Raw genomic sequence first — 12,196 nt, forward strand, 5'->3', positions numbered from 1 at the left:
CTCTTTTGTTTTTTAGTGCAGATTTTTTTGGAATTTTTCTGACCACTTTTTGTACAATTTCTAGTGGATTTTTGTATTTCTTAGTGTGAATTTTGTGGCATTTTTCTGAGTTTTAATGCTGTATTTTTCCTGATGCTTTTCCCAGCAATCCTTGGAATTTTCGTAGATTTTAGATGTTTTTGTGCAGATTACAGGAGTTTTTGTGCCATTTTAGGGGGATTTTGGGCCATTTTAAGTCGCATTTCCTCCAGAAATTTCACCTGCCATTTTTACTTAGAAATCCCTGGAAACTCACTGGTTTTTGGGACCATTTTTGGTTGTTTTAGTCCAGGTGTTGGCAGTTTTTCTGTCAAGTTCTCCTGCAATTTCTGGGGGATTTTTGTGTTATTCAGTGCGAATTTTAAAGGATTTTTCCAGCTGTTTATCCCAACCTGCCCCAGGATGAGGATGGCAGCAGGATGCTGCACCAGCTGACCCATGAGGAGCCCCAGGGGTGCCCCCTGCTCACCCGTGGTCCCTTTGAGGCAGATGCAGTTGTAGGCATTGTTCCTGTCCTGGCAGGTCCCCCCGTTTTTGCAGGGCTGGCTCTGGCACTCGTTGATGTTGATGTCACAGCGGTGGCCTGTGTAGCCAGGCTGGCAGAGGCAGGTGAAGGAGGCAATGCTGTCCTTGCAGGTCCCATAGTGACACGGGTCAGGGTCACACTCATCGATGTCAACCTCGCAGTGAGCACCTGTGAAACCTGCCACAGCAAGGGGGACATGGGGTGAGGGTGGGGACATGGGATGGGGGACACAGGGTGAGGATGAGGGACATAGGATGGGGGACATGGGGTAGGGATGGGGGACATGGGGTGGAGGATAGGGGGTAGGGATGAGAGACATGGGGTAGGGGATATGGGGTGAGGATGGGGGATACAAGATGGAGGTGGGGGACATGGGATAGGGATGGGGGACACAGGGTGAGGATGAGGGACATAGGATGGGGGACATGGGGTAGGGATGGGGGACATGGGGTGGGGGATATGGGGTGAGGATGGGGGATACAAGATGGAGGTGGGGGACATGGGATGGGGGATATGGGGTGAGGATGGGGGATATGGGATGGGGGACACAGGGTGAGGATGGGGGCATGGGATGGAGCATATTGGGTGGGGATGGGGGACACAGGGTGAAGATGGGGGACACAAGATGGTGATGGGGAATATGGGGTGAGGATGGGGAATATGGGGTGAGGATGGGGAATATGGGGTGAGGATGGGGAATATGGGGTGAGGATGGGGGACACTCCTTCCCACCCTGTCCAGGTACGAGGCAGTGCATGGGATGCCTTTACTGCCCCACCATGAGCTGTGGGACCCCCAGGAGCGGGGTGCAGGCAGGGAGCACCCCGATGTGCTGGCAGTGGGGCTGTTCAGACCCCAGCCCGGGGGCTTTGTCCCGGGGTGCACAATGCCCTGCATTAAAGCCTCCTTGGTGCAGAGCGGGGCCCCGCGCTCGTCCCGCAGCGCACGGGGGGGCTGCTGCAAGCACCCCCGAATAACCCCCCCCAGCAGCTCCTATTCTCCTGGCCAGCTCCCTCCCCGCCGGCTTTGGGGGTGGAGAGCCGAGGACAAAGTACAGCTTTGACTAGACCCCGCCAAGCCCACATAGCAGCTTTTCATCGGGGCTTGGCATTAGCAAGACACTAATTAGAGGCCATTCAGCTGGAAGATTTCTGGCGGGAGCTGCTCCACAAAAGAGCCACTGTTTGCCACCAGGGCTCAAGTCATCATTTTGTGCAACTGCTCCTTGGGTTTCGGCCGGCCAGCCCCCGAGGCCCTGCACCTTGCATCCCCATAGAAGCAGCTTTATTCCTTCCTTCCTGCCGTCCCCCTCGCTGCCGGTGGGACGGCGGCTGCGGGGCCACACCTAAGGAGCGCCAGGCTCCAGACACCTGCAGGCTCCAGAGCTCCACTTGTTCTGCCAACACCACGGAACAGAACATCCTGCCCTACAGGACCAGCAGGGACTGACCCCACTGATGGACGGTTTGGGGACACCTGCCACAGCAGGTGCTTGGAGAGGTGGGCACTAAATGGTTTGTGGATGTGGTTTAATGGCACATCACGGGGCAGAACCCCCCCAGGATCCCCTCACCTTCAGTGCACTCGCAGCTGTAGGTGTTGGGGCCGTCCACGCACTTGGCACCGTTCTTGCAGGGGGTGCTGGCACACTCGTCGATGTCAAACTGGCACAGGTGCCCGTTGAAGCCTGGAAAGAGGGAGAAGTCACGTCCCTGCAGGACCCGCCAGGTCCCCTCCCTGCTCCTCCCCACACCCCGGCCCCCCGCATCCCGGCGGGTTTCCATGGGGATGGCTGCTGGGGGCCCTGAATGCGGGGCTTCGACCCACCATTGAGAGCATCTTATTTACATCTCTAGAGGAGCAAAGTCTCTGAACTTCAAAACCTCCTTTCACAGATTAACCGTCTCCCCATTCTCTGCTCCACCCCGTGACTTTGACACCGCATTCAAAGCCGCTGGTGCGGCCCCCCCCAGCCCCCAGCCCTCCTTCCCAAAGAGGGGCCTTTTCAAGTGCAAAGCCGTGGGGTTTAATCCTCCTTCCCCTCTCCCATGGGCCGGGGAGCAGCATCTCCTGCATGGGCTCAGCTCCTCATTGAGATTGGAGAAGCCCCTCCAAAGCACCAAGAGGTGCTCGCTACACTCCCCATTCTGGAGGGCTATGAAATTTAAGGAGCCCATTCTTGGCTTTGTTTCCACCACAGTGGCAGTGGGATGGCTGCTGGCAGTGGGAGGGGTGCCCTACCAGTGGGGCACTCGCAGTGGAACTCGTTGATCTTGTCCAGGCAGTTGCCATTGTGCAGGCAGGGGCTGCTGGCACACTCGTCCGTGTTGATCTCACAGTAAACCCCCTCGTACCCTGCAGAGAGACCCAGCACTGTCAGCACCACGGCACAGGGCTGGCAGAGCCCACACATGGTGGGATTTGATGCAAAAGCTGCTCTTTACATCAACAGGTTTTGGTTTGATCCAAGCCAGCATGGTTGGCAAGAGGAGTTCAGTGTAGGGCTGATGGTGCCCAACTCACTTCTTGTCCCCCACCACACAACCTTTACTGAGCTCTTTCTTTTCAGTGCTGTCCCCAGGCACACAGGAGCTGTTGACCCAACCCGAAGCTCAGGGGCACCCAAAGCCCTCCCACTGCCCACCCCCAGCACTAAGGCTGAGCCCACAGGGCTGCCCACGCACCGGGCATGCAGATGCACTGGAACTCCCCAATCTGGTCCAGGCAGGTGGCATCATTCTGGCAGGGGTTGGAGAGACACTCATTGACATCAATCTCACAGCGAGGGCCTGAGTAGCCCTGCAGACACTGGCACTGGAAGGAGCCCTGGGTGTTGATGCACTTCCCCGCGTGCTCACATGGGTTGGCTCCTGTAAACCACAAGCAGAGCTCTCAGGACTTGCTCCTGGCTGTGCCAGAGCCTTCCCCAGCCATGCTGCTGTCACCCAGGGGAGCTCACCCAGAGAGCACTCATCCACATCCTGGTTGCAGGCCGGCCCCATGTACCCCGAGGGACACGTGCAGATGGCTTTGCCATTGACGGGGTTGGTGTCACAGTTGGAGCCCTCGTTGCAGGGGTTGCTGATGCAGGCATCATCCAGGTGGCACAGCAAACCTGGGCACCAAAGGCAGGGACACATCAAGGACGGCGGGCACACGAGTCACCGCAAACCAAAACTGCAGCAGGGAGCCAGGGGACAAGGTGGGACAACAGGGCCTCACCCGTGCGTCCGTGGGGACACTCGCAGTAGAAGGAGGCCACGCGGTCGTGGCAGGTGGCCCCGTGGAAGCAGGCGGCCATGGCGCAGTCGTCGATGTTCTCGCTGCAGTCCTCGCCCGTCCAGCCGTTGACGCAGACGCAGTTGTAGCCGCCGTGGTTGTTGTGGCAGGTGCCGCCGTTCTGGCAGGCGTTGGGCATCAGCTGGCACTCGTCCACGTCCTCGGTGCAGTACTGGCCTGCCAGGGGACAGGGGGCTGCATGAAGCTGGCACTGACTGCTCTGATGTGAAGCGGGACAGCTCTGCCCACGCCGTCCCCCCAGGCAGGACCCGTCCCCCCAGCCCTTCCACCCTCCTTGCTGGCACTACCTGTCCACTCAGGTGGGCACTGGCAGTTGTAGGTGTTGACGCCGTCCACGCAGGTGCCCCCATTCTTGCAGTTGTTGCCCGGGCAGTCGTTGATGTTCTCCTCACAGTTCTGCCCTGTGAACCCTGCACAGAGGACACACCTGCCCTGATGCCAACTCCCACACTGGCTGTGTCACCACCACCCCCAGCAGCAGCAGGGTCATTATCAGGTGCTGAGCGTGTGCCAGGTGCCTTTGAAGCAGTTTCATCTCCATCCCCAGCCCGCCTCTGCTGGGGCCTGGCAGGCAGTAGCTCCCTCTGCACAGGGCAGGCTGTCCCTGCTGCCACAGCCTCCAGCTCTGGAGATGCTTGCCCCAAGCAGTGCAGGATCTGACTCCACACAAGCCAGAACGAAGCAGGGCTGCTCCCACGAAGGCTTGTGGCACCCAGTGCTGAATCACCGGCGTTTAATTTCACTTGTAAAGAGCTTCAGCAGCAGTGCTTGCCCCTGAGGGGGATCCTGATCCCTGCCAGGGCGAGCCACCATCCCACACAGTGCTGGGTTCATCCCAGCCCACTCCTGCTTGGGTTTGTTATCATCTCCAGCTGATAGAATGGAAACCCTGCCACCCCCAGCCTCTCCAGCAGGAGCACACAGCCAGGCCCTTCTCAGGACATCACCTCTGACTGAGATTTCTGTTAAAAGCATTTACTGTACGACCCTCAAAGCTCTTGACCCAACTGCTAGTGGTTTGGGATGGCAATGGCAGCACACTGTGCCAGTGTCCATCTGCAGCTCCCTCAAACTCCTCAGGGCACTCTGCAGGTCTAGACCAGGCTGCTCCCCACCCAGGCAGCACAAAATGTCACTTCCACAGGTAAGGACCACACTCATCCTCTGTGGGACCCCAGACCCAGCTGGGAGGTTTCCCCTCACTTTCTACGTTTTCCTCTCCCCAGCCCCATCACATGGAGAGCACCCACAGTTTTTTATGATGGTTGGTAGGAGTCCAGAGCAGGTAACATTGATTTGCACCTCATTTTTAAGAAGCGGGGCTGAGCCTGAGCAGCAACAACTCCCAATGTCCTAGATACCAGGATTAACTCATTTTGAACCATCCAAATGAGTAATTAGTACGGCAATTACTTTAAACTCAGGGTTACATTCTGCAGTGATGGCACGATAAAACAGCCCAGATTAGTTTAACTTGAAGAAACCCGGTAGGGCCAGGCCTCTCTGGGAATGAAAAGGGGACATTGTTCCAGGTTTGCTGTGCCACATACCAGCATATCAATCACCCCCTTATCATGAGGAACAGCCCCCTGTCCCTCTGCCTCTGCTGCAGCTCCTGCACGGTGTGGGATGGAGGAGGTGCTGAGGGACCCCCTGTTCCCTGCAGCAGGGCTGTGCCACCCCACGGGAGGTGAAGCAGCTCCTGCAGGATGCAAATCTCCTGGAATCAACCCAGGGAGCTGCAGATGGGTGTGAGACTGGAGCAGGGCTCTCCCCCAGGGCTGTGCCTCACCCCGCCGTGCCCCACACTCAGGCTGCTCAGCCAAAGTGCCTCGTCAGCAGAATGGCAGGGCAGGGCTCCTCCTGCCACCTCCACCTGCCCATCCCTGCAGGATCCATCCCTGCTCCAAGGGAGCATTGCCCCTGGCAGCTCATCCTGGAAGGAAAGGTTTCCTCCCTGGTGCTGCCCAGTCAGCCCCACACCGCCCTGTCCCTAAGGACAGGAGCTTTGCTGCAGCCTGGGTGAGCTGTGCTGCAGGTGAGGCAGCAGATCCTGCAGGATGCTGCCCTGGATTAATGAGATTGCTGAGGTACTGTGGCCAAAAGCTTTGGGAAGGGGATGGAACCTCTGAATTTGTGTCAGATATGAGGACAAGATCCCCCACACAGCTCACAGGGATCACTTATCTCACCCAGCAGGGTGTCTGTGCCATCCCCACCCTGATGCCACATCCCCAGCAGAGATGGGGCAGGAGCTACAGAGAGGGAGGCTGCAGCTCCCCATGGCAGTGCCCAGCCCTGCCCAGGGTGCAGAGCAGGGAAGCCACCCCCCCATCCTGCTCTGGCCACTGCTGGGCTGTGGGTGACCAGAGGATCAGACCAACCCCACAAGAGACTCCTCAGTGCTGCACACAGCTTCCCTCCCAGGGACAGGGTGGGTGCATCCCCTCACATCTGCCACAGCTGGCCAGTGTGGCTGGCTCGGGTCAGGAGCAGGAAACACAACCTGGTCTGAGCGTGAATCTGGGCTGAAACTCCAGTTTCATTTCTCCAGCTGACCCAGGATGGGGGGAAGCATGGAGCTGCTCAGTCCCCTCCTCTCCCTGTCCTTACTGCACTGCAGACCTGAGGGCAGAAGTGAAAGGGCTTGCTGGGGTCAAGGGAACCTTTCACAGCTGCTCTTCTCTGGGGTTTGCAGCGTGCTAAACTCCTTCCCAGGGTGCCAAAATCTCTTCCAGGGTGCTGTGCTCTCAGGACAGCCCCCACCAGGTCCCTCCACAGGAGCTCTCCACGCCAGAGGCTGCAATCCTGCTGGGCTGCTCCAGAGCTTGCCAGAGGGAGCAGCAGCGAGCACAGAGAGGGTCTTCCTTCCTCAGCTCCGTTAGCACTCGGAAACTTTCCAAAATAGCTATTCCAGGCTAATTATTCCATTCTGGAAGTGGATTAAGCTAAAGCGGAAAAAGGCACTCTTATTCTGGAATATGAGCATCCGCACAGGGGCCTCTGCTCAAACAGTTGTTTTGGAAGAGCTATTTTGGTGAAACACAAAGTATATAAAGCCCCCAGATGAACTCTCCTCCTCAGGCATCGCTGCCCAACGTCTTCCCTAAAGCACACGGCACAACGAGCCCACAGCCAGAGGGTTTTGCCCCTCCCAGAATCACAACCTGCAGGAAATTCAGGCACTGCTCATTTCATTTCCATTCTCACTTCATTCACAATTCATTTAGCTGCCGCCCCACGCCCTTCCCCTCCCTACCTGGCAGGCAGGTGCAGTCGTAGGTGGTGTCCCCGATCTGGCGGCAGGTGCCCCCGTTCTGGCAGGGCGAGGGGTTGCAGGGCACGTAGAGGTGCTCACAGTTCTGCCCAGTGTAGGCTGGCTTGCAGGAGCACTGGTAGGTGCCCACCTCGTTGGTGCAGCTGCCCCCATTCTTGCACACGGGAGGGGAGATGTTGCACTCGTTGACGTCCTGCTTGCAGTTGGCGCCGTGGAAGCCGGCGCTGCAGCGGCACACGTAGTGCGCCTCGAAGGGCACGCACTGGCCCCCGTTGGCACACGGGTTGGAGGCACAGGGGTCGGCCTGCTGGCAGGTTTTGCCTGGGGAAGGCAAGGAGGGAGGGTGAGGATGCAAGCAGCAGTGATCTACGACAGGGTGGCAGTGATTTGGGACTGGTTGTAAGGGAGACCCCCACCTCAAACCCACACTGCAGGAAGGTCGAAGCTCCCTCAGCTGCCATCCACCCACCCCCAGGCAGGTTTTTAGGCCACCCTGCCCACATCTCTGAAGCCAAAAATCTCAGGCAGCTCTCCACCCAGAACTCACAGAATTTTGGGTTGGAAGAGACCTTCAAGATCATCAAGTCCAACCCACGCCCTAACACCTCAACTAAACAACAGCACCAAGTGCCACATCCAGTTTTATTTCATAAACACCCAATGACGGTCACTCCACCACCTCCCTCAGCACTTTAACCCTCTTTTCCACAAAAAACCTTTCCCTAACATCCTTGAAAACCCACAGGGGGCAAACCCCTCTCCCAACAACCCACCCCTCCCCATGCAGGCTGCATCCCCAGGCATCCCCTGACCTGACCAGCCGGGCGGGCAGCGGCACTTGTACTCGCTGAGGGTCAGCAGCTCGCAGGTGCCGCCGTTGCGGCAGGGGTTGCTGAGGCAGACGTTGTCGCGGGGCGTCAGGCACAGCTCGTCGCTGAAGCCCAGGCGGCAGGCGCAGCTGTAATCCGCGCTGCTGCCGCGCACCAGCGCCGTGCATGTGCCGGCGTTCTTGCACGGGGAGCTCAGGCAGGGGTTGGGCAGCTGGCACCGCTCGCCCACGTAGGCGCTGCTGCACCTGGCGGCGGGGAGAGACACGCAAACGGCGTCAGGAGATCGGAAGGTCGCGAGTTCGATCCTCACCAGATGCGGAGGTTCTTTAGACCTTAGGTGCTCTAGGCACACCTACTCTGAGCTCTTAGGCTCCTACTTCATCAGGCTATCTTAAATAAGCAAGCAGCTAATAGTTAAAAAAGGTTATTTATTACAAAGCACATCAGTCTCAACAGACAATCAATAGCAAAGCAGCGAGAAATAAGCAAATGGCTAAAAGCAACAATGGCTAAAAGTAACAACTCTGCCCGATACAAACTCTTATATAGGATTTTTCTGGCAAGGTAAAATGCAAACTCGGACCACCACTCCTTAACCTATTAGAATTCTAGTTTCTTAGCATGCCAGGTTATGTATAGAACTACACATACAATCTATCTTGTTCTATGTGAGAAATGTAAGCAATACTCTTACTATAGTTCTTGTATGTCTAAGCACTGTGGGCCTGGAGCCTCTTGCTGAAGATATTAGTATGTTTCAACCTTCATTAGAACGCTCACTGCTACTGTAGCATTTGAAACCTTTCACTTACTAAAAGCATCAGAACTCACCCTAAAACTTATTCAATCCCTGCACTCTGATTTCTCCATGAAGAACTCAGAGAGACCCCTGACTCACTGACTCCAACAAGTGTCACCGAGCGGCTGCAGGGCACTGGGGGTGAGCCCAGGTGGGTTTGGCACTGGTGAGCTCTGCCCTGGCTGCTCCAGGCTGGGAAGAGGAAGATGAAAGAGGTGCTGGGAACAAAGGCGTCCCCGTGCAGGGGCCTGTGCTGACTTGCACAACCACAACCCCGGCGCTGACATCCTGTGTCTCGTCACAGGCAGATTCTCCTCCCTCCCCTCCCAGCTGAAGAGGAAATCAAGGCACAAGGGACACACGGTAGGGGCAAGAGGAGCATCCCCATACCCCAAATCCATAGGGCCAGGCAGCATGGGGAGAGCCCTGCTCCCTGCCCACGCTGGAGTCTCTGCTCCACCAGGGTTATTTTTATCCTCCCTCCATCCTAAATCACTCAAGCACAATTAAGCAGGGGCTCGGCATTGGCTGGCAACAGGTGGGACAAGTTCCTGCTCCTCACAGTCAGCTGAGAGCTTCCCCAAAGCCACACCTGCACAAGGGGGGTGAGTGGCCCTGGCTGCTGCATCTGAGAAAAGAACCCCTGATGCCACCACCAGCTTCACCATCTGTCACCACTGGCCAGCTGGGCTGCAGCAGGACTGGAGCTGGCACCAGGGATATGCCCTGAGGGCAAATCCCACCAGCCATCCCTGTGGGCCTGGGCAGGATGTGTGGCTGGCAGGACCCTGCAAGAGGGGAAGATGAGGATGGAGCAAAACTGAGACAAAACAACCCCAGGGATGAGGCACAAACCCTTCTGAGTGGCATCTCTTGTATCCTGTCTGCAACAAGCGATGCCAGCACAGGTTTTGTCCCAACTCTGCTCACATTACAGCTCTTCCAAAGAGGGATGGTCTGTCTTGGCTGTGCTGTGCTGAGCAGGGCACAGAGGAGTGAGACAGTGCTGGCACTCTGCTGTCCCACACTGTGATAGCAATGCCACCACAGGGTCCACCACCAGAAAACATCTACCAGAGGTCTTGAGAGCAGAAATAAACCTGGGATCCTGCCTGGCCAGGAGCCTGGGTGATGGGGGTGAGGGTGGGCAGCACCTGGGCACTGGAGGACTGTGGCAGCTCAGGCTCAGAGCTCACACCTGCTGCCATCAGATCTGGTGGGACATCACATTCCCGAGCTCCTGCACGGCCACCAAGGCTCCTGTGACAAGGGGGTGAGCAGGGGGGGTCCCAGAGAACAAAACAAGCCCGTGGGGCTCCTCTGGTGGAGCACAACCAGCAAACCCCAGCCTGGAGCCACAGCACTTTACAGGCAGCAAGACCACGTTTCACCCCCACTCCCCCTCTCCTCCTACTTTCTTTTTCCCATTTCCCCCCCCTCCCCTTTTTTTTAATTTTTTTTTTATTTTTTTTTTAACCCAATTCTGCTTTCATTGTCGGCGATTGTGTGAGAATTTGTCCGGATTCGGAGACATTTTGAGTTAATGAGACGGCATTATCCAGGCCAAATGAAAAAGAAAATGTGTATAATAATAAATCAGGGGGCATCTGCTCGGCACACAAAGGGCGGCGGGGAGCAGGTGCGCATCCTAATGAGGCTCCGCAGCTGCCGCCGCCCGCGGGCCGTGCCCGGCTCCGAGCGCCACCGGCGCCGCTTCTGGGTGGCTGCGCGGGGGAATGCGGGGCTCGGGGCCGCCTGAGAAGGGCTCTTTGTGCGGGGCAGGGGCAGCCGCAGGCGCGCCGCAAGGCTGTGCAGTCATCTGGGAAAAACTCCCGCACACGCCTTTTTTTTTTTTTTTTTTTTTTTTTTTTTTTTTTTTTTTTTTTTGTGGTGGGTTTTTTTTTTTGCTTTAAACAACACCCCCACACCCCTCTCCCTGATAGTCCCTGGAGTCTCAAATAGCAGGAAAAGTTGGGGGAAAAATAAAAGAGGAAAAAGGAAAGAACAGTAATAAAAAAGATGCTGTGAAGGCTGTGCAGTCATCTAGCAAAAACCTTGCTTGCATACACCTTTTATTTTTTTTTATTACTTAAAACAACACCCCCCTAAGCCCTCTTGCTGATAGTCCCTGGAGTCTCAAATAGCAGGGAAAGTTGGGGGGGAAAAATAAAAGAGGAAAAAGGAAAGAACAGTAATAAAAAAGATGCTGTGAAGGCTGTGCAGTCATCTAGCAAAAACCTTGCTTGCATACACCTTTTATTTTTTTTTATTACTTAAAACAACACCCCCCTAAGCCCTCTTGCTGATAGTCCCTGAAGTCTCAAATAGCAGGAAAAGTTGGGGGGAAAAATAAAAGAGGAAAAAGGAGAGAACAGTAATAAAAAAGATGCTGTGAAGGCTGTGCAGTCATCTAGCAAAAACCTTGCTTGCATACACCTTTTATTTTTTTTTATTACTTAAAACAACACCCCCCTAAGCCCTCTCCCTAATAGTCCCTGGAGTCTCAAATAGCAGGGAAAGTTGGGGGGAAAAATAAAAGAGGAAAAAGGAGAGAACAGTAATAAAAAGGATGCTTTGAAGGCTGTGCAGTCATCTAGCAAAAAACTTGCTTGCATACACCTTTTATTTTTTTTTTTTTTACTTAAAACAACACCCCCCCTACCCCTCTCCCTAATAGCCACGGGAGTGTCAAATAGCAGGGAAAGTTGGGAGAAAAAAAAAAAAAAAGAGGAAAAAGGAGAAAATAATAATAAAAAAAGATGCTGTGCAGACCGTGCAGTCATCTAGCAAAAACCTTGCCTTGCATACACCGTTTTATTTTTTTTTTACTTAAAATAACCTCCCTCTCTCCTCAATAGTGGAGAGCCACGGAGTCTCAAATAGCAAGGTAAGCTGGGGGAAAAAAAGAGGAAAAAGGAAAGAATAATAAAAAAAATGATGCTGTGAAGGCTGTGCAGTCATCTGGCAAAAACCCCACCTTGCACATGCCTTTTTATTTTTTTGTTTTTACTTAAAAAAATCCCCCCCACCTCTCCCTGATAGTGGAGAGCCACTCTGTTTGGGAGTCTCAAATAGCAGGAAAAGTTGGGGGAAAAATAAAAAAAAAAGAGGAAAAAGGAAAGAATAATAATAAAATTATGCAGGACAAAGAGTGCTGAGCACTGAGCATGATGGGGACATCGTGGGACAGGGACAGGGGGACCAGGAGGGGATTTTCAGCATCCCAGGCAAGGCAGGAGGGCAGATGGGCTCTCTGGAATTGGGGTTCCTGCCTTGTGAGGCCGGGGAGAGGGGCACACAGCCCAACACCATCACACACAATCAGTTTTCAGATCAATTCCAGTGCAGGCAAGGTTTGAACAGGTGGATGGGAAACCAAGGTGAATCCCAGCCTGAATCTGGGCATGGTTATTAGCCAGGAGGTT

The 12,196-nt window shown here is 55.2% G+C and overlaps 1 protein-coding gene across 2 annotated transcripts in view; it reads right to left on the reverse strand.

The window, feature by feature from the left end:
* Nucleotides 1–12,196, reverse strand: part of NOTCH1 (notch receptor 1) — a 45,246-nt gene that overhangs the window by 17,926 nt on the left and 15,124 nt on the right. For both annotated transcript variants that reach the window (XM_079324211.1, XM_079324210.1), the window contains exons 3-11: nucleotides 7,955–8,217; nucleotides 7,125–7,463; nucleotides 4,153–4,275; nucleotides 3,788–4,021; nucleotides 3,525–3,680; nucleotides 3,250–3,435; nucleotides 2,807–2,920; nucleotides 2,139–2,252; nucleotides 509–742 (exon numbers count right to left, since the gene is read on the reverse strand). In XM_079324211.1, the coding sequence (XP_079180337.1) occupies nucleotides 509–742; nucleotides 2,139–2,252; nucleotides 2,807–2,920; nucleotides 3,250–3,435; nucleotides 3,525–3,680; nucleotides 3,788–4,021; nucleotides 4,153–4,275; nucleotides 7,125–7,463; nucleotides 7,955–8,217 (1,763 nt within the window). The remainder of the gene's footprint in view (nucleotides 1–508; nucleotides 743–2,138; nucleotides 2,253–2,806; nucleotides 2,921–3,249; nucleotides 3,436–3,524; nucleotides 3,681–3,787; nucleotides 4,022–4,152; nucleotides 4,276–7,124; nucleotides 7,464–7,954; nucleotides 8,218–12,196) is intronic.

Source organism: Erithacus rubecula (genome assembly GCF_903797595.1).
Source record: "Erithacus rubecula genome assembly, chromosome: 21".
Classification (NCBI taxonomy): domain Eukaryota; kingdom Metazoa; phylum Chordata; class Aves; order Passeriformes; family Muscicapidae; genus Erithacus; species Erithacus rubecula.